Source organism: Colletes latitarsis, chromosome 3 (genome assembly GCF_051014445.1).
Source record: "Colletes latitarsis isolate SP2378_abdomen chromosome 3, iyColLati1, whole genome shotgun sequence".
In the NCBI taxonomy this organism is placed as follows: Eukaryota; Metazoa; Arthropoda; class Insecta; order Hymenoptera; family Colletidae; genus Colletes; species Colletes latitarsis.
In genome coordinates, this window is record NC_135136.1 from 42,895,949 (window position 1) to 42,917,047 (window position 21,099).

Here is a 21,099-nt window from a genome sequence, read left to right on the forward strand (position 1 = left end):
TGGCTTTTCGAACCCATCGCGACGATTCAACGAAAGTTTACGACGCTTTGGAACTTGTGTCTAGTCTCGCGACGTTAATTTACGGTGTAAAAATATTTGTAATTCCTATGACAAAATATGCAGTCGCTATGTAGCACAGCTTCTTCTGTTCAGTATCGACCGTTGACTTCGGTTCAAATCAATTCGTTGACGAAAAATCAATTCCTCGCACCTATTGTTTATCGATTCGTACAGTTTTCGGTTCAACGACCAGGAATTATATATTCTATCGCGTGTTTCTGCCAAGTAAAATTAGTAGGAGACAATATAGTTTCGTACGTTGATTTGGAAATATAAAATCACATTCGATCCCTAACCCCGACGCATAGGTTGTATCTACCAAGCCCCATTTTTCTTCCTTTTTATTTTACCTAAATGCGTCAACTAATAGGTGGATGTTATATTTCTTTCGTACTGGCAAGTTTACATTGCTTAACTGCATACTTGTTATTATAGTTTCGTCGAAGCTTGTTAAACGTCGAGGAAGGAAGGGAGGCTGGCTTCTTTTAGACCGTAGGTACAGACAACCTTTGGTTACACTATAAGAAGACTAATATTATGATATAATATCGCGCGATAGTCGATAAATACTGCATATGTATATATAGGTATGTACGTATAGATACATATGTATATATACATACACGCACACACAGACACACTACATACTCGTTCGAAAACTAGTCTAAGAGTCTTTAGTTAATTGGCATTTCACGGCGTATGGCCTCAAGATACGAGTTTAATGCAGTCGATTTTTCATGTTCTTTTTTTTTGTTTTTTTTTTGTTTTTTTGTTTTTTTCTTTTATTTTTGTGAGGCAGAGATTTTGTAACGCGGCGTTCAACGTATCGAATAGTTTTCGATTGGCCCGTTTGAATTTCCGTGTACCTCGTGGACCATTGCACGAAATTGCTGATAAATATTCACTAACTTTGGCTAAAGACATCGTCCAGTACACGTAAACATGTGACATATCCGACTTACGTATCGGAATTCGGTTTCCTAATGTTCTCAAAATCTATCCAATCGTAAAGTCCTGATTAAACCCTGAATAAGTTGTTGCTCGTCCGAATGAACGTTTAGTTTATTTGAAATTTCAAAATTTGGATACCGATATCGACTATCAAAGCCATCGACATATTCTCTCCGAATCGTTGACTTTCTCTAACATTTTCCCAGCTAAAATTCATCGTGCGGTTCCCATACACTTTACCCTTTCCCGTTCTGCGCGTTCACGAAACAACGCGAAATCTCGGACGTACCGATAAAAGGTTCGAGATACGATACAATGACGGAGAATGAAAATGCAGACTCTCCATACAACGGGGCTAATACATGCAGACCGGGAAAGGCATAGGTTCTGGTTGCGGCTGGACGTCCTGATCGTTTTTGCCTTCTCCGACTGAAAACTCGCAGATGGACGGATTTTACGTGTGGCTAGACTGTGTACCCCCCATCCTTTGTTGCATCATGGTCAACAATAGCTCGGAATACTGTTGCATCATGTTGACCACCTTACCCTGATCCTGGCCGGCGAGCAGCTCTTGGAACGTGGCAGTCGCCTCGTTCACCACTACGGTCTCGCTAGACGCCGCTGACCCATCGTTGTGGCTTTGACCACTAGCGACCACTAACCGTAAAGTGCGCATCGTCTCGTTTACGGACGACTGGAGGCCCCGAAGCATCGTGTCCCTGTCGATGCTCGCCCCCTCGTCCTCCTTGTCTATCGTTAAACGCTTGTACAGCTGCACCACGTTGTCCGCTGTTCGCGTTAAGTCGTCCGCAATTGTATTGCACAGCTGGGTCGACACTACGGAAACGAGATGTGTTTTAGGCCCCTGGCCATTAAACTGACACTACGCTAGAGACGCATTGTCGATCACGGTAAGGTTCTTGCGTTAAAATGATCAGAACAATCAATTCTGTCGTACCGTAGAACACTTATGTTCTCGACAACGCGACGCAAACGCAAGCAGACGCTACAAGATTTCAACAAATATGTAGCAACCGCTTCGCTAGATGGAGGAAAGGATGGATGAAATCGTGCAGCGTGCAGGTTTTATTCACTCTAAAATCCGTAATGAGACCATGCTATTGTGATCGAAATCTAGAGACTCGGGTAATGTCCTAACGATGAGGGAAACTAATATCTCCAGGTATATGCGATGATTTAAAGTAAATACAGTTTCGCGACTGCTACTTCGTGTGATTTCCATTATGGCCGACGCGACACTGCAACACAGTCTCGAACTTCGCACAAAATATGTACATTATTTACAAATTGGTAGAAATTTGTAAACAAATCGATGGTAAAAGATTGGTTAATATGTTTGTACGTTCGGTGCTGATTGCACCATTACGCGCCCCTTCGAGTGCGACGTGTAGCGTGTTTTATGTACAGCGTTTTACAGACTAGATCCTAGTCTGTACTAAACTCGTTAACGATTCTGTTCGAATGGTTTTTTCGTTTTGTCATAGCATGATCACTTACAAATTTTTTATTATACTCAAAGACATGTTTATATTTTCACAGGACAGCATTCTCAATAGGTGTCTTTAGTTTACCTAAAGTTTTATCCGTGCCTACTGTAAGAGTAAAATTTTCATTAGACAACGATACTTGGCGCAAATCGTCGGATAGTAAAGAAACAATTAGCAAGTAATTATTCCTTGCAATCTTGCATGCATACACTTCGAGAAACACGATATAAGGTGATCATGAATCGTGACAAGCGAAATAAATGAAAACGGAAAGAGAAACGATAAAGATAGTTACACTCGGCACTAGCTACATCGATGGCACGATCAGTATCTTTGACTGGTAGCTCTTGAGGGCTGGGATCCAACTGATTCCGATTAGACGCCGACATCCTGCTGTTTGTTGTTTGCCCGATCGCGCCGCTTCCGTTACGACCGTTCGCGATTATTGTCGTTGAACATGACCTTCTCACCGTTGTACCGGGTAGACTCAAGCTTCAAAGAAAGTAGAAAGATGCACGGTATCGTTTAAAGCGTACGAACAAAATTATTCCGATCGAAATAATTGAAATTTTGCGATTTACTTTGCGGCAGAATGGTCGATACTGATGCTTCGGGGCCTGGGCGGAAGCGCTGGCTTTCCACCGTTTCCGTTCGAGGACGTGTCCTCCGAACTTGAGTCTTCTTGGTTACCCACTTGACTTAGATTCACTGGAAAGGGTGTACGAGGAGATGTTAACCAGAGAGGTCATTTTTGACAATTTGCGTTGAAACAAATATATTACAGCGAATATCTTGGAGCAGAAAAGATTAAAAAGCGCAAGCTTATGTCAATTTCGTTAAGAATTACCACTCGAGTACGCTCCCTGCATGCCTCTCCTTCTGAGAAACGAAGGCAAATTGCTGTTCGAGGAGGAGTTCGTTTTAATTTGATGATTGATCTTATTCTGCGAGCTGATCGTTGGTCTCATTAGTCCACTGATCCTATTGCTCCCGGCCTGGTTGTTCCACCCCCTTCCGTTTCCCGCTCCGACGTCCGACTCGGAATCGCTCTGCAAGTATCGTCGCCGATGAAATGGAAAATTTGTTCTCGATCGTTTCGCGTAACGATATGATTCGCAAGAAATCGTACCTGATTTAAAACGCCGACGCTACTGCTTCTGGTCATATGAGAAGAATGATTCTTCGTCGAAGCGTGCCGCGACTGATTTCCGCTATTCGCGCTTCCTAGTCCGCTTCTCGTCGATGCGTTCGCGTTCTTATTACCTACTTTTCCTGAAACTATTCACGATCGTTAGCAAACATTCCAACACGCTAAACTTTCCACTACATTCACGAATAAATTTGATTTCTACGAAGAGTATGTTCGTTCCATATAACTGATGCGTACAAAATAATAAACATTCGTTGTAATATATAGTAACTATTCGATATCTTGAACGTCGTAAGAATATCAATGACCGGATATGAACTTCCGTTTTGACGTAGCAAAATCCATCGATCGAAGACATCCATTATATTATTCGTCGTATTAAAAATGTCATTGATGTATCGAAAGACCCTCAAAATATTGAATTTTTTAATCGATAACGATTACAGATACTACGCTAATCGAGGGTCGTTCCAAAACACATTCTACGCGATAGATCAGAGGTTTGGTGATTTGATCGATTAGTAAGAGAGCTTATTTCGGCCGTTTACGGTTATCGACAAATGTAAAGGTTTATCAACGATTTTTGTAGTATTGGAATGACCTTGAGAAACGTGACGCACAATGAAAGGGTACCTTGTATCGGGCCATGCAGTAACCTATTTGGCGGGCTGACGGAAAGATCACTCAGCGAGCAGGCACGTCGCATGCCACCCCCCTCTTCTTCGCTGTCAAAAACTTTTGACGAGATTCGCCCCCCACTACTGCCAACTGTCGACAACAACACGCACACACATGCACTAAGCTACTGTTCTTTCGCATTAAGTGGGTTTTTTTTTGTATTTTGTTGTAATCTTAACCGGTTTACTTTCTCATAAACTTACCTCCCATTCTTTATATTAAACTAGCTAGACCTATCTTCAAAATGAAACTGACAAGGGCAGTGCAAGACCTTCGGGTCATCGATTTAATTGAATCGTTTCGATTAAATCGATGACCGAGTAGATCATGCATTTTCTTTGTGAATGGAAATCGAGTACGAATTGTTTATATATTGCAATTCACATTTTATAAAGCTTTTGATAGCATAAGAACGAAGTGGGCTTTCCTTTTTATTCATGCATATTGCGGAAGCAATATAGGTATGTAGAATAATAGATTAAGATATGGTTTAAAAGCCGCCAGATTAGAGCTGTATCCGATAAAAGCGACTACAGATACTCATACGCGAGACATAGCTAGCGATGAGCGTTTTAATTTTCTGTGCAGCAATATTTCAAACAGTATAACGATAACAATTAAATTTTAATTTTAAACTTGGAGGTTCCGAATGTCTTGACAACTTTTGGATCGTCGCTAATTGCTGCACATTCATAGAGAATTAAATAAAAGTATCAAGTGTTAATGATCGAGGAGTGAAATTTGAAATTATAAATTTAAGGTGGAGTCGATCAAGTTTCAAACGAATCAGTTTCTTGGTCATTCTGTGCATGTACTCGAGCAATGAGAAAATAAACTTGATCGGTTTCGGCCGAAAATTTCGTCAACAAAATGGAATGCAAAAACGGTCGAGGAAGGAAGCCGGGATAGTACTACATCGAGAGGATAAAACATGCTGTGTCGAGCCGCGCGTCATGCTAATAAACATAAAAAATAAAACTACAAAATATTCATAAAGCTATACTAATATCTTTATGAATGAAAACGTTGGAAACTGAAAAGTACATGGTTGCTGCCGTCTTGAAATGAAATGATCCAACTTATAACGTTGCGGGCGAACGAATAGTAATAAATATACAATAGTACCTTATCGATAGCTATACATGGCAATACATTCGCATACAGGAGAAAACATAAACGAAGATATCTGTGTTTTTGTGAACCGAGCTGCTAGAGAAGTGTCGTACACCTACGTATATACAAAATTTAAACTTTAAGTCACGGGCTTCAACTTGTATTTAAAATACACGCGTTAACATATACCCGTGTTAAAATTCGTGTATCGAACTGTACACGGATTTTAAAGATCTTCGATCGAGCAACGAAAACTATCGCGTTCGTCTCTTTCTTCGGTTCACAAGTACCTGCGTAAAGATGCTTAGACGGTAGTATGGCCTGATTAATGGTGGGCAAGGTTTTCGTCCATTTCATGTGACTTTGGCACCGCGAGGCTGGCGGCCACATCCTCTTTGGCGAGTTCGTGCAGCTCGACGCGGACGTCGACGATCCGCTCTCCATCATCGACCTGTCCATCGTGGACGTGTCAGCAAAATCGCTGTCCTCGCCGCCGGAATGAAACCTGATGTCGCGTCTTATCGCGAACCTCCCGTCCCTTTCGGCCTCCAGTTTCGCGAAATTTTCGTTCGCCTCTTGGCAGTGGGTCAACCGTAGACATTTCTCCTTCATGAAGTACTGTTCGCGTCTAACCAGGTTTTCGAACTCCTTGGAGAGCAACTTGACGGTCCCCTCGATGGCTCGGGTGATTCTAAGATCCACGTCCAAGTTATCTATGCGTTCGTTTATCGATCGCGAATTGGAAACTGTCGCCGCCTGAGACTCGCGGTTCGCGCAGCCAGCCTCCAACGAATCGTAGGTCTCTTGCGTGTCCTTGGTTGGGATCTGATTCTCGAAACAACATACGTGGGAGGCAGCGTTTCTCTGATCCTCGGTGGTGTCGCAGCTCCGATGGGCAGCAGGGTCGTCCGGATCGAAACCGTAGCTCTCGATAGTCTTGTCCGATCGACGGTTCTGCAAACTGTAGAATTTGGTTTTAGAGTTCGCGTCGTCGTTAGGCTGCAACGAGAAGTTGGACGACTGCAGGAGTTGCTCCATCCGCTTCGAGCCGTGTAGAATCTCCGCAGCGTCGGACTTGGTGTCCCCTGGATCGCTCCTCCCCGGTCTCGGATCCGCGCGCGACTTGTTTGCGTAATCCTCGAGCTCCGGAGACTTTAGACGAAGAGACTGCGACGACGACGAATCCACGTTGTACTTATTCCACGCGGGACGCGCTCTGTTCCGCATGCTCTGCGTGCGGGCAGAGTTCCGTTTCGGTTTCGGTGGCTTGTGGGCCACGAAATCGTTCAGTATCAGCATCGACTGCGGCTCCTTGGACGCTTTGAAACTGTTGCTACGCGATGATATCGCGTCCGCTTTGGCGCCGATTCTCATCTCGACATTCGCGTCGTTCTGCTCGTTGAAGTTGAATTCGTAGTAGATGCAGGTGGCCGGCTGCACGGCGTCGTCTTGGTAGCTGTTCTCGTTCGTCGCCTTGCTTATTCTCGTGTCTTGAAGGGACTTGGATCTGAAGACCGCGCGACAAGCGGTCGCGTCGTTCGCGGAATCCTGGGTCTCGTTCGACGGTTCTACCACGTTGTTCGGATTGCCGCTGTAAGTTTCCGAATTCTGTCTCTTCCGTTTGTAGTGGGAGTCGAACAGCATCTCCAGAGGCGCGGATTTTACCAGGGAATCGGAGTCGTCGGTCAAAACGCTCTCGGTGCTTCGGTGATCGATGTTCTCGTTCAGCGGGAACATCTGGTAATCGGACTCGTCCGTCAGGATGCTTTCCTGACTTCGACCTGCCTGCATCTTCCGACGGGACAAGAAGAAGCTCGCGCTCGAGTGGCGGTCGTTGTCGTAGTGGCTGTAATCCAGAATCTCGGCGCTTCCTTTCGAGAACGATTCCACCGACGCGTCCGATAAGATGCTCTCCTGGGAGCCGGTTAGGATCCGTTTAGGGAACGTTTGGTAATTCGTGTATGGTCTGCGACCGTCCTGCTGATCGTCGACGTGTACGTTTATCTGATAGTCGCTGACGCATCGTCGCGGGGGATTCTTGAAGTCGCCTTCCAACGAGTCGTCGCTAAAGTTACCGTTTCCGTCGTCTCCGTCGTCCATCGCATCGTTGAAGCTCTCTATGTTGCGCTCGTTCATGGCGGGAAGACTCTCGAAGGACTTCGCTATGTTCTCCATCTCTTCCTCGTTGTCGTTCAATCCGATAAAATAGCTACAGGATCTCCTCTTCTGCGCGAACCTAGCGAATCGACTGACGTTCTTCTTGCACTGTTCCTTCAGAAGCTTTAGCTCCTCGCACACGGGCGACTCGGGCAACGATTGATTCGGTTTATTCAGCGACAACTTATACTTTTCAGTTTTTTTTAAAGTCAAGGTTAACGGGCGACTAAGAGACGTTGGTCTCGCCTTGTCGCTTATGCACGACGTGGTCTGGCTTTTCGACAAGCGGTTCTCGGTCGGAATATCTAGCTTAGGTAGCGCATTCCCCACACCCGGTGCTTTGTTAACGAGTTGTTGAGGTTTTAATGGGGGCTTTGGATTCGGTATAGGTTTGCAAGGATTAATCGGTTTCGAGTATTGTGTTTGTTGACCGAATTTGTTGTTGTTACCTGTGCTCAGCCTGTTCGAACGATGGTGCTTCTCTGGTATGTGGCTGCTCAAATCGGATATGCTCTGGCTGGTTTTCAACGACGACTTGTAGCCAACCTATAATGCGAAACAAGCTTCGAATCTAATCGAATAAGTCTTAGATCTCTATCTAACATCGTAATATTTGATGCATCGGAATCATTACGCTTACGCTTTGCAACTTTCTCCTAGTTTCCTCTATTCTTCGCTGCAATTCCTCGCGTTTCTTTGCGACGTCCGCGTCACCCCTTGCCTGCTTGGTTGCGTTCACCACTGCCGCGTTACGAACCTTGTTATTGCTTGTGCTATCGGCCCCGCCACTAAGTCTGCAAAACATGTATCGTATCGTCCGATTTTCTAGGCTTCGCGAGACGTTTGTTTATTTAAAAACGAGCGACAATTTACCTTCCGTGAAACTGGGAACTGATGCTGGTTGTTTTTGGACATCTGTTGGTAGGTTCTTCGGCCCCGCTAAGAGATTCAAAAGCGTTCTTGAGATATTTCTCACGATGGCTTTGTTTCACTAGCTGATCGAACCCTTCCGAACTGGCCTCCGACAATATGGACAAAGGATTCCGTTCGGCGCTGGGCGTCGAAGCTCCACCTTCCGAATCGGAATCGTCCTGGCTTCCGGACGCCGTCAACTCGCTCGTACGACCGCTCTCCCCGTTTCTGGGCTTTTTCTGCCGCCTCTGAGACCTGTCCGACACCACGTATCAACGGTTTCTTCGCGCACGATTAACCCTGGACTACAAAAGTTTAAAAAAGAGCACCTAACAACCGTACCTTCGAAGCTCCTCCACGTCCATCGCGTTTACAGTGAATTGATTCGACACCGTGTCTTCCGGCGCGGGATAGTACATTAGCCTGTGATGAGACTTTTCGGAGCCGGTGGTCCCGTTCTCTCCTTCGGAATAATCCTCGACGTCGCCGTCGTGTTCCGTACTCTCGTGATCCTAGACGACAAACGTGCGCTTTAAAACACCGACACGTCCTTTCGTTCTCGTTTCGCTTCTAAATTATTGTTATTTAAGCGTAAGTTTTAAAGTGTTCCGAGGATTAGGGTTAAATATATAACAGTTGCGACAAATGCAAGCGGCAAACATAAATAATTGGAAATAAGCGATATAATACGTATAGAGACGAAGTGCATCGATCGTTGGCAAATTTGATGTATTATTCATGTTTTTTGTTTCACTGTATATTACTGTTTGGCGATGCTTTGCTGCTGGTGTCTGAGGCGTTAATGAGATGTACCTCAAATTTAAAGCTGCCAAGACTGCTATCATCGGTATGGTGACGGCTCCTCGACAGACGTGTCAATTCCGTGATATTGTTACCTCTAGATAGGGTCACGTTACCACCGATCACCTATGCCATCGGTTGAAATAAAGTAGAATCAACGAGGAAAAAAAAAACAAACGCGGTCAAACAATTCGGCGCGAGAAATAAATAATGGCCAAAGAAACAAAAATTGTGCGGAAGCTGTCTAGACGAAATAAACGACAAACTCAATGGTTGCCATCTCTTCTTTCGAATTCGTAAGCGCACACAAACACACGTAACAAGTATCAAGATAAATTATTATTATTATTATTTTGTTACTGGGAATCGATTAGTACCTGTTTCGTATCGTCTGCTAGTTCTCTGTAACTGTCTGGACAAGGTTGGAACACAGTCTCGTCCCCTTCCTAAAACCAGTTAACGCGAGGTGTTAGTAAATGGTTAATCTGGTTAAAGTTATTCATTTGTCCTGTTCCCCATATGTGGCAGTGAAGATCTTATAAACCTACCGTCGTTTTAATAGTGATTGTTTCCCTCCGATAATCGCTGCTGCACTTGGTTTCGGTCCCGCTATCGATCGAGCTGTCTTTGGATCCACCGCCACCGCCGCCGCCATCGGAATCGATCGTACCGCGAGGAGGAGGAAACGGTATGATCTCGTCACTGTCGTAAACGGACTTCACGGTTATACCGTCCCCTTGCTGAACCCTTTGCGCCCATCTGCCCTTCGGCAGATCGACGCCGAGAGGTCTGGCGTTTGTCCCAAGAACCGTGGTTTCGTCGGCGATCGCGGTGTTTATCTGCTTTTTCGCCCAAAGCGGTAACTGACCCACGCTAAACCTGTAATCCACGCTTGCATTTCCGGGCGCAGGATTCGCGTTTGGATCGAGGAATTCTGGCGGCGGAGATCCGAAGTTTTCATTATCTAATTGTACGTCAATTCCTGTGCCGTTCACTTGTGGTGGCCTCCTGTCGACACGTTTCAACGTTGAATTACTACACGCTACAACAACTAACGACAGTTATTAGTTACTTTAACGAACATACTTTCCAGCTCGCATAGCTTGTTGAGCAAGACGGGCTTGCATAGTGACAACCATGTCGCGTGGAACACGCCAAACAAATATGCAACCATCTCCGCTAGCGGATACGAGGTTGCGGCAGTCGGGGCTGAAACGCAGCCCCGTCACCAATTCCGAATGACCAAGCATAGTGGCCATGCATTCGCCGCTATAGTAATCGTACACGCACAACGTCTTATCTGTACACGAGGTAGCTACGTAAATTCCCGATGCATCTAAAATGGATTCAGAATAGAAACCGTAGGATTTTAACTATTTTCTGCAACATCAGGTTCCAAAGCATCAGGTTCGAGCAAATCTTTCCTTACCTAGGACGACCTTGATGAGGGATCCGTCTTCGCCGACGGAACCTTTGAACGTTTTACTATGTTTGCCAGTGGCGACGTTGTAAACTCTTATGTTTCTATCTTGGCAGGCTGTTAGGACGTGCTTTTGCCCGGAGTCGACCTCCATATCGTATAAGGTAGTTTTGCCCTGAGCGTTGTGGCCTCTGGCGAACTGCGGCATTCCTCCCGGTGTCTAAGGCGGGAATAATCGCAAATCGCGTAAGGAACAGTCGCGAATATGCAACGTTGCGTGCACGGCCAAATAGATTCGTCGCTCGATACGTCAAAAACGATATCCAAAAGAATTTTAATTAACCTTTTCGGCACTACCATCGATCGAGACTCTCGTTTCAGATATCGTTCGTGAAGTATGGAATGAGAAATCGATATGTTGCCGGCTGTTAACGGAACCGAAGGGCTCACCGATTGCAGTTGTCTAAAAATAATACTCTTATCGGCACCGCAGGACACCATCTGTATCTGATTGGCCTGATTGCTCTGATTGAAGAACCTGACCGCGGTAATGGAAGAACTGTGATCGTCGAGGGTCTGCAAGAAATTGTAGCCCTGGTCGACGCTGAACACGTGGATCAGTCGATCCCTGGAGGCGCTGGCCAGGAGCCGCGGTGCGTCCGGAGAGTGTCGGGTGAATTTAGAATACTCGAGGCATAGCACCTCCGCGTCGTGCGCCTCGATCAAGCACAACTCTTCCAGGGTGGAAAGATCGTGGATCCGAATGTTGCCGGATCGATCACCGGACGCGAGATGCTTGCCATCCGGGCTGACCCTGATCGATCTGACTCCGTTTCGTCCGTCGTACGAGGCGTCGCTCTTCTCCGTGGACCCGGCAGCGGCCAGGTCCAAGTCCTTCAGATAGGTCAGCTCGGTGTCCACGTACAGAACCTTGAGCAGCTCGTTGCTGTAGATGTTTCGTTTGTAGATCGTGTCCGTCGGTGACACGTCCTTCTCCAGGTTCCACACGCGGATGGTGTCGTCGCTGGAACAAGTGACGAAGCTTCCACCTGGCATACTGCCGATCGAATCCGTCCCTGTCGGGTACATCTCCACCCCCCAGATACACGCCGAGTGATAGAGGAACGAATGCGACTTCCCGACCCGCCTGATGTCCCGGACATCCCACACGTAGATGCTATGGTCGTTGTACACGCAGGTCAGCTTGTTGTTTCGCTCGTCGAACGCCAGCGCGATCGCGTCCGGGTACCTCGCGTTCGCCGGATGCTGAGACATGTGACTGCAATCGATTCGTGATTAATTAATACGGAGAACAGCACAGGAACATTTGAAGAAGCATTTGCCTTGCCTACCTAATGGACAATCCCTGAGCAACGTCCACGCCTAGGTAATGCGTCCTCGGTAACGTGGTGATGAACTGAAGGGTGCTGGGACTAAAGCATCTGACGATCCCTTCCGCGCAACCGATGAAGATGTATTTGTCCCCCACGGCCATACAATTAGCGCTAGTCGTCTGTAAAGATGATTTTTTTTTAAGGAATTATTATCTAAATATAGTCTCGAGAGGTAAAAGTACTTACGCGAAGCTCCACCCATTTGTCCAGAAGCCTCCTGTTATTAAATTCGCATAGGAGACCCGTTTTGGTGATCGCGTATGTGGAATCCGCCATTTCCCCACGACCGCAGGCTACATCCACGAAATCGTTGTTTCTTTGCTCTCCTAATATGGCAGACCGACCCATCAAAGGCACAGGTTCCTTATACTGTGCAACAAAATTCCCTCTATCACCACCTTCGCATTACCGTTACTTGCCATCGTCTCCATTGCTCTCGCCAGGCTATTTTTCAGTTTTATTCCTTATCGGTACACGCCGCTGGTTGCGTTTCGCGATACGAATCGGGAAGCAAGAATGCGATATGCGTACAATGGCGGCCATTTGCATTTAAGTTTCTACTTGCATCGAAAATTATTAATTCTTCGTGACAAAGTCAATTAGATCGTGGTTAGAATTCAAAGACTCGACCAAAAGCTTAACGGAGCTATGGAAATTTCGCGGAGCGTATAGTACCGTAGAGCCAGTGAACCGTTAATGCAATATGTTTCCTGGCGTCGCCATTTTCGCTGGTTATTTTAATCGGTTAATTCCAGTAAACAGACAATCGACAATTACAGAGCTAACTTCGAACGAAAGCGAGTAGATCGGTCGGCTAGATCGAGAGACAAAGAGAACGAATTAACATCCAATTACCTTGGCACTGCGCGAGTACTCGAGATACCAAAACTTCACGTGCCTGTTGCCCACGGTAACAAAGTAATTGCCGTTTTCCGCAAAGCAGACGGCCTTCACTTTGCTCGAGACTTTGTTCGACGCCACCTTAACATTGTTCCTCCAATCCCAGACGTTGACGATCATATCGTGTTGAGAGCCCACGGACACCACGTATTTGTTGCTCGGTGAAAATGCCTTGAGAAGAGAAAAGCGTAAAGCATAGACGCGTGGAGGGTCGTTTCGAAGAAAGATCATCGTACTCGAGGTATCTAGGGAACGCAGAACAAGCGATAAAAGGGATACCGTTGTCCGTTCAGCGAGAACGCGATTTCGTATTCACGTGGTTCAGCCTGTCGCAGAGACGCCTTGTAACCGAACCGCGCGGACGTGCACGCCCGCGTGACGCGAATAAAGACGATTCTAATTCTTCGTTAAAACGCATAGCCTCCGTCAACGAGTTTGCTTTCGTTGCTGGAATAGGGTATCGTTATCGTATGCATTTGTATTTGTATCTCTCTCTAAAATCGCTCGAAGGCCATAGCATGCTAACCGTCGAGAAGTTTATTTCGACGAGCGGATTAAAAAACTTGGTAATACGATCTCCATTCCCCTATTCGGTGTATATTTTCATGGCCTCGAAAGCAGCTCCGAACGACGCGTCTTCGTCGCGGAGATAAAAGCCACGGACCTTAATTAACATGCGAGCAATGGCGCGGCCGTCGTAAGCTCGTCACGGTCGTGCGAGTGCATTGGGCGCGGCCCTTTTTTTTCATTGCACACATTCAGCACACGCTCGGTTGTTCGTACGTCGGGAATGGGTCTCGAAAAGCTTTGTGGTGTACTTTGCGGAAAGTAATTTCGCGAGGAAACAACTATGCGGGCCACGCGAATACGAAAGAAAGTAGGGAGGACGCGTACAGTCTTTGATGTAAAATTCTCGTCGATGGAGTAGATAGCATCCGGTAATCGGCATTTTGATTACTCACCACGCAGTTGATGCCATACTTGTGGCCGGAAAATTCAGCGATCTGCACAGCATTGTACGGATCGGAGATGTCCCAGACACGAACGTTCGGCATGTGACCGCATTCGCCGGTCGCTAGCAGTCTACCATCGCCGGCAAGTGCCAGAGAGGTCACCGTTTTGCGACAGGCGTTCAACACGTGGGCCTGAGTGTTCTTCCGCGGGTTGAACAATACCACGGTGCAGCTGCAACAACACAAAACATTTCCCCATTGATCCACGGCTGTCCAAACTTTCTTTTTACACGCAACTTAGAAACGATACAATTTTCAGCGGATACGATAAACTAAATTCTCGACGTCTCTGATAAATAAGTCGGACACGGGACTGCATCTTGCTAATAACAAGCCGTCTCGTTGCACCGCGTAACAACGTTTAACTCACGATCGACTTTCCAAGCGTGAATTAGTCACGCTCGTTTGAACGTCTTCGAGCACGCGTGTGGTTCTTGGTCGATTTGATAACGCATCGAGACTTAACCACGCGCGGTTTCGAGCCAGTGACACTCCTTCGAGCTACTTTTATACGCAGCGCATATAACTGCCTGCCCCAGGAATCGTTCGTAGCGTTTGCGGTAACTCGAAACTCGACCGACCGGTGTGACCCGATGCATCTCGTCGTCCACCAAGCTGATTTATCCGTCACTGTCTACCCAAACCGCAACGTGTCAATAAACTCGCCTCCAACGATCGGCGATATTTCTTTCGCGTGCTACCATTTGTTCCGACATTACGCCAGCTAAACGCCCGACACAACGTAATCTCGCCGCAACGGTCGGGAATAATTTTATTCTCGAACAACTAATAAGAATCTTTGCTTGGGTTAAGTAAACCATCTTCAACGTTCGCGTAACGAATCCTCCGATATTGTGTATGCGACTTCCTTATCGCGGGCAGATGCAAGGAAACGGTTGCGCGCACGCGAATGATTCATCCGCCGCTGTAGGAAACAGATCGTGGCAACGTGGAACAAAGGATTCCTCGTCGAGGATCGCGAGCAGTTTCCTTCGAAGATCGACAAACCGTGTAGCTTCCTTCGTATCATCGACCTACCCGGCTGCTTTGCTTCCGTTTGCAATGCTATTATCGAGACTAGAGACTCGCGGCTCGCATCGACTGCCATTTACGTTCGCGTTTCCGGTCGCTTCGCTTTCGGTTTGCCAAAAGCAAGTATCCGGATAGCCGGAGGTTAAACACCTTCCTGTTGCCTCCGCTGCGTAACGGATACGAGATTCTTTCGAGTCGAGAACGCCTGTAACCCTAACAATCTCTGCCAAACGTTTGTCGAAAAGGAGTGGTTCGAATTGTTACGATATTTCGTTGCGAAAAAAAAAATCGTCGTGCACGATATCTTCGATTCAATTCGAATCCCCCGTACTCGATATGAAACGAGCATAAAAGGGGCACACGCACGGTGGAAACTGCAGAGATATCGCTCGAGCGCGTTGCAATTTTTCTCGTTTCCCTGGAACAATAAACTCGAACCGAATGAGAAAAAAAAGTAAACTTCCAGGACGAAGGACACGTGGCTCGGAGCCAATGCAGAGGACTTTTGATACGAATAACCTCGAAATCTATATTTCCCGCGCGAATCTCGCTGGAAGGATGTTTCAAGGTAAAATTTTCAGCTTTTCGGTTAATTATATTTAATGAGAAAGATTCTAGATTCTGTTCAACGGGAATGAAAAGCAAACAAATGTACGTTTCATTTTGGCGGGACACAGAGTTGTCCGTGACCATTAGCAGATGAGAAATTAAAGCATAAAATTTAATGTTCGATCCATAATACTACTTTCTTAAATTATTTAACAACATCAAATTTTTAATGAAAGAGGAAAGAAAGAAAATGTTTGGAAATATTAGAATTTTTAGAGATGCAATATCTGTACGATGTGATGATTCGTCTCATTGGGCAGACGGTTATAGATCGGCTTCTCTGATTGGCTGAACGCGTTCTACCGTAATCATGGCTGACGCTTTTTTCGCGGGAACGAACGAGACTTCTCGCGACGAGAAACGCAGAGAAGAGACCCGTCGACGCGACGAGGCCGTGCGAAGGAGGCACACTCACCGTATCTACGACCTACTGAAACTAGCACGCTGGCCACGAGCTACGGAATCAAGCTGAATCGAGCTGAATCGAGCCCGAGACACACGACCGCAACCTATCGGTTCAATCCACAAGTTCTTTTCGTTGCTATTTTGCAGATGGAATCATTATTTTTTAATGCATCGTTCTTTATGGCTAAAAACTTCACTTAGGAAAAGCTAAAGGTCAATGCAAGAAAAATTCCCATAGAAAAGTGCTGCAAACGACGTACGTACCAGGAAGCCCGTGCTTGTAATTTCATAGTTGCTGGTTGCGTGCAAAAGGAACACGTAAGGTCGTCTAAAGGTATAAAGGTCACTGGGTCGATTATCGAGCTTGGGGAACCGGTCTGCCGACGACGTGTCTAATAAGTTGGTCGATGGTACCGGCTGATTTAGAACGGCCGATCGCCAGCTCCCGCGTCGATCTTTCCTATCTCGATGACAGCGACCGGTCACGATATACGTTCCCGTCACGAATAATGCGCGTTTCGCCGTGGAAAATCAGCGTGTGCCAGTTCGCTGTAGAAATCCAAGTTCAAACTCTCGACAGCGATCGAACGATCGTTATACGAGTTTGTTACTTGTTTGATAGACGTGTGGGCACATTGACGGAATAATTATATTTTCAAATGTCACGTACTACGTCACAAAACGTATTAGTAGAAATTCTAAATCGCGAAATCCATCTTCGCTGTATTCGAGAGGGTTAGGTTAGGTTGTTCGCAAATGGAAGCAGAAACTCTCGTTTTCTCGCTCATCCCGTACGGACGCGTAACACGTATGTTCGTCAGCCAGAAAAGATTGTCCCGGTGTCGTTAATTCCAACTGTGTGTCGTTGGGACGCGACACGGAGAAGAAACGAGCGGTCCGCCGCTTCTCGTAATTACTAATATGGGACTTTCTTCGTTTCGAACGTTCCCGAGAGAACACGAACTTTCGTTGCCTTCCCCTTTGTCGTCGTAGCTGGGAGAATTACGCTAGGCGTGTTCTGCTCGTTGTTTCGCGACTTTTCAGGCAATTATCTACCAGGCGTACAACTTGGTGCAATTCTGCTTAAAGAATTTCCCACGACAATCGTAGAAAAGTAAGGTTATCCCTCGAAATATGCGGTTTATTCGACGTGTGTCTGATATAATATATGCCGCCATCTGTAGGGATTCGTAAAGATGCAACGAGAAAAATGTTGACCCGAATATCTATTCGCGGCCTTGGAGGAAAGTTCAATCTCGATTTTGGAACGCGCGGATGGGAAAACGCTCGAGCAAGCATCGCGTAATTAGCGTGAAATGAAACGCCGGAGGTTTCCTCGAGCTATCGGATCGGTTGCGGCATAACGCCGCTCGAACTAGCGTCGCAACCTTGTAGAATCGAATGGTACGCTACTTCCTGGCTCTAGCATGAAATTAAGTCTAGGGTAATCTACGGTGCTCTATACTTTTACTGGAAATAAACTCCACTTATGTCCTGGGAAGCCAACAAATTTAAAAACAAACTGATTACAGTTTCTATTCAAGTATAAACTGTTGTAGGGAAAGTTAGGTTAAGGCGGGAAAACGTAGCTATTGCAGGGTGCATGCATTTGCATTCAGATGTTGCGATCTATAGGAACTTCGTTTTAAACAATGAAAACTTTTCATCGAAACTGAGTTTGTTCTTACCGATCGACTAATGGCTTCCGAAGTTTGAGAATTCAACTTGAATCGTGTTCAACGTTAACGTCTTTCCATCTCATTTAACCGGTCTTGTTTTGCTTTTCGTGGAAAAGGGTTGGGGATAGGCGGTTCACAGGAGCCGAGAACAAAAACCAACTCGACGAAGCTACCGGAACAAATCGAATTAGCCGGAAGAACATTAAAGAGCAATATTGTTGCGGTGAAGACAGGCGTCTGTGGGAATCTTGGTGGCGCCAGTCGGTAACAGAGATAATTCATGGTGTCGAGTAGAAATCTCTACCACCATTATCGACTCGATTCGTGGTCGTGACCATTTTTCTATCACGACTCGAAAAGTGGTAAAGGAATCGTGTCCAAATCGAACGAGGGTCGTTGCGTTCGTTAAATGGGTGAAATTTCCGAGAAGAGCGACTTCTTCGCGCGAAATTTTCTCCGTCGATCAGCGGACGATCATTTTCTTGCTTTATATCGCCTCTCTCGATTAAGCTCGAAGAATGTGGAGTCTCGAAACTGGGAAACAGAGTAGATCGAGAAACCGGGAAAGCGGAACTTTCCTCCTTCGTTCGTAACACGGTGTACATGCAATGTCAAGCACTTTCTAACCTTGAAATCGCGTTCTCGGCACAGTTGGTGTCGCTATACGATACACGCTCGAACCACTAATGCACGTCATATTCAATTGTCGCGAAATGGCCACGAAAGAAAACGAGAGTCCTGTTTCTTGGCCACGACGATAAGGCATCCCGATAGACGCGATTTTAATTACGACGAAATTTCGATATTTGAAACCACGGAACTCAGGTTTCGGGACACGTGTTCCAGCTTCGTATCTTGCTGAACGTAAAAAAGGATAAAGAACGAAGGATAGCTCGTAATAACACAATTATCTCGTCGACATTTGAGCCCGGATCAGGTTCCACTACGCTACGAGCTTCATGGCGTGTCGAGGGGAGCCCCCTGTCGGCAGAGGGGATAACTACCGTTCACTTATTTAACTTGCAGTGTACTTTGTGGTAAATACTTTTCTAAAATGTTACCGAAACGAACGATTGAACGTGCCAAATTAAAATAGAAGCAAGCATAAATTCGCGCGAGCATCCGGTTTTACAGAGAACGAGTTGCTTATTAAGACTTCAGTTCGGTCGACCGACTCGCGTAAAACTGTACAGGTTGTCCAAAATCATGTGGTTGATTTAAATGGATCCGAACACTGTACAGCGTACAAGTTAAATAGCGAAAGAGTTTTCAAAGACCGTGTCTCGACTCTGTAGTCTGTTGAACCGTAGGCGCGATGTTACGAACAAGCGATAATTAACCGAATTGCAATTAGTCGACTCGTGGCATCTGTAATTCGCGTAGCAGCGTTAATTAAATATGGTTTTAAATATACAGATTCCGTGAATCTAGCGATAATAATGCACGTATGTAACTAGGATATTCGCGAAACCTATAATCTCTTACGAATTACCAACGAATCGCAGAACGATGGCGCTTGGACGCCATTTGCCGTGGATCTAGAAATACCACTGCAAATCGAATTCTTTGAAAGGAAATTATGAACGGCGCTAAAGAAATACATATTCCTAAATGCGATGACATAAGATTTGATGAAGTAACAGCTCGAGCGATAACCGGACATGGCGAGAAACACCGAGCACGCGAGTTCCAGCTACTTTCGATCCTGTTGAGACTTGTTCACGCACGCGTAAACACGCGTACTCGCCGCGGCGAGGGGGGCCGTGATATCTCGTCGAGTTCGTTGCAGTTTCTATGCAATTACAGTTTATTAACCGGCTGGAAATACCATAATGTTGTTCGACGGCAACGGAATGCGTGTCGAAAATTTCATAAACCTTTCATATTTGTAACTGATACTGGCCAAAATACAGGGTGCTCGGCCACTCCTGGGAAAAATTTTAATGCGGGATTCTAGAGGCCAAAATAAGACGAAAATAAAGAATACCAATTCGTTGATAGAGGCTTCGTTAAATAGTTATTAACAATTAAATTCAACAATTTCAAATCGTTCTGGAAAAATTATTTTCGCTTGTGGGGGGTCAATTGCAATCATTTTTGGTCATTACACATACCCCCGAAAATTCAGTACGGGTGGAACTTTAAACGTTAATAACTTTTTAACGAAGCCTCAATTAACAAATTGATATTCTTGATTTTCGTCTTATTTTGGCCGCTAGAATCCCCCATTAAAATTTTTCCCAAGGGTGGCCTACTCTGTATAGTACCTTCGTTGTTCATTAGCTATTGATGATACTACTATCGTCAAGAACAGATACCTACTACTTCTCGACGTTATTTGCTGTAAATCGACAATAATAAATATATCTCGAGACTTCGAAAACCGGTCTGTCGAACAGGTCGCGGAGATACTTGCAACGAGGCGAAAAACGCGAACGGAGGAAGGCTGCAGAGATTGGCAGGTCGATCGAGCGATTTAATTGTCGCCGATACGCGAGTATCGGCCGAGGCGAATCTCGGACGCGGAATCTTTTGGTCCATTCACCTCTCTCTTGACCCGATTTCCGAGTGCCATACGTAGTTGCTTGCATCCGATATTTGCCGCGTTGCCACGACGATACCAGTCGTCCGACTTAGGCCTGTTTCCGTCCGTTTCGCACCAACGACTGCAAAACCGAGTTCCGGGGATAAAGAATCCCCCAACGATCGATAACGCGCCGAAGGATCGAGCTTCCTTTCCGTTCGAGCAATCGACGATTACGCGACGAGTCGAAGCCATTTTTAGAATCACGGGGGTAATTAGCGACAAGCGGCTAACGAGCAAGCCTAGATACGATCTCTCTTCGGCAACGTTTAACGAAACGAGATCGGATTCTAATTCCTAAGGCAACAGGGGGGGGTTCTTGAAAAGGAAAAAATGTGGAACGAGAGACGAGGATACCAGAAATCGGTAGAGAGAAAGGACATGGACGAAACGCTTCCCTTGCTACGGAGCGCGCGATAAACCGGCATAATCTCCTCATCGCACTTTCGCCATTCTTCCATTCACGCGACCAAAGAAGAAACGAGCTGCGAGAGACTCCTTTTGTGCCGTCGCGTTTATCCGTGACCGACAGAATCGCGCGCGCATTTTTTCCTTCGCCGTTCGCGCTAACGAACCCGAACTTTCTTTCACGGTCGCCACCATCTTGCAACCAGTTCGCCTCGTCGTTTATCTACGTTATGCTACGTATCCGGTCTATGTATTTGGTCGCCTTGGGAAGTCGGAAAGTCGGCTAACAAGTACATCGTTAGGATCAAACGAAACGCGTTTGGGT

General features: G+C 46.1%; 1 protein-coding gene across 6 annotated transcripts in view; it reads right to left on the reverse strand.

Moving 5' to 3' along the window:
- Nucleotides 1–390: 390 nt before the first annotated feature.
- Nucleotides 391–21,099, reverse strand: part of Wdr62 (WD repeat domain 62) — a 74,273-nt gene continuing 53,564 nt past the window's right edge. For 2 of the 6 annotated variants that reach the window (XM_076762640.1, XM_076762641.1), the window contains 20 exons: nt 14,007–14,229; nt 13,000–13,215; nt 12,331–12,513; nt 12,103–12,263; nt 11,201–12,029; nt 10,760–10,970; nt 10,417–10,666; nt 9,879–10,338; nt 9,708–9,776; nt 9,343–9,456; nt 8,872–9,041; nt 8,491–8,784; nt 8,258–8,411; nt 5,751–8,163; nt 3,649–3,797; nt 3,367–3,568; nt 3,101–3,227; nt 2,815–3,011; nt 2,604–2,624; nt 391–1,848 (listed from right to left, as the gene is read on the reverse strand). In XM_076762640.1, the coding sequence (XP_076618755.1) occupies nt 1,466–1,848; nt 2,604–2,624; nt 2,815–3,011; nt 3,101–3,227; nt 3,367–3,568; nt 3,649–3,797; nt 5,751–8,163; nt 8,258–8,411; nt 8,491–8,784; nt 8,872–9,041; nt 9,343–9,456; nt 9,708–9,776; nt 9,879–10,338; nt 10,417–10,666; nt 10,760–10,970; nt 11,201–12,029; nt 12,103–12,263; nt 12,331–12,513; nt 13,000–13,215; nt 14,007–14,229 (6,826 nt within the window). In that variant the 3' untranslated portion in view covers nt 391–1,465. Of the gene's footprint in view, nt 1,849–2,529; nt 2,625–2,814; nt 3,012–3,100; nt 3,228–3,366; nt 3,569–3,648; nt 3,798–5,750; nt 8,164–8,257; nt 8,412–8,490; nt 8,785–8,871; nt 9,042–9,342; nt 9,457–9,707; nt 9,777–9,878; nt 10,339–10,416; nt 10,667–10,759; nt 10,971–11,200; nt 12,030–12,102; nt 12,264–12,330; nt 12,514–12,999; nt 13,216–14,006; nt 14,230–21,099 lie in introns of all 6 variants that reach the window. The other 4 variants (XM_076762645.1, XM_076762643.1, XM_076762642.1 and 1 more) reach the window with 4 other exon arrangements.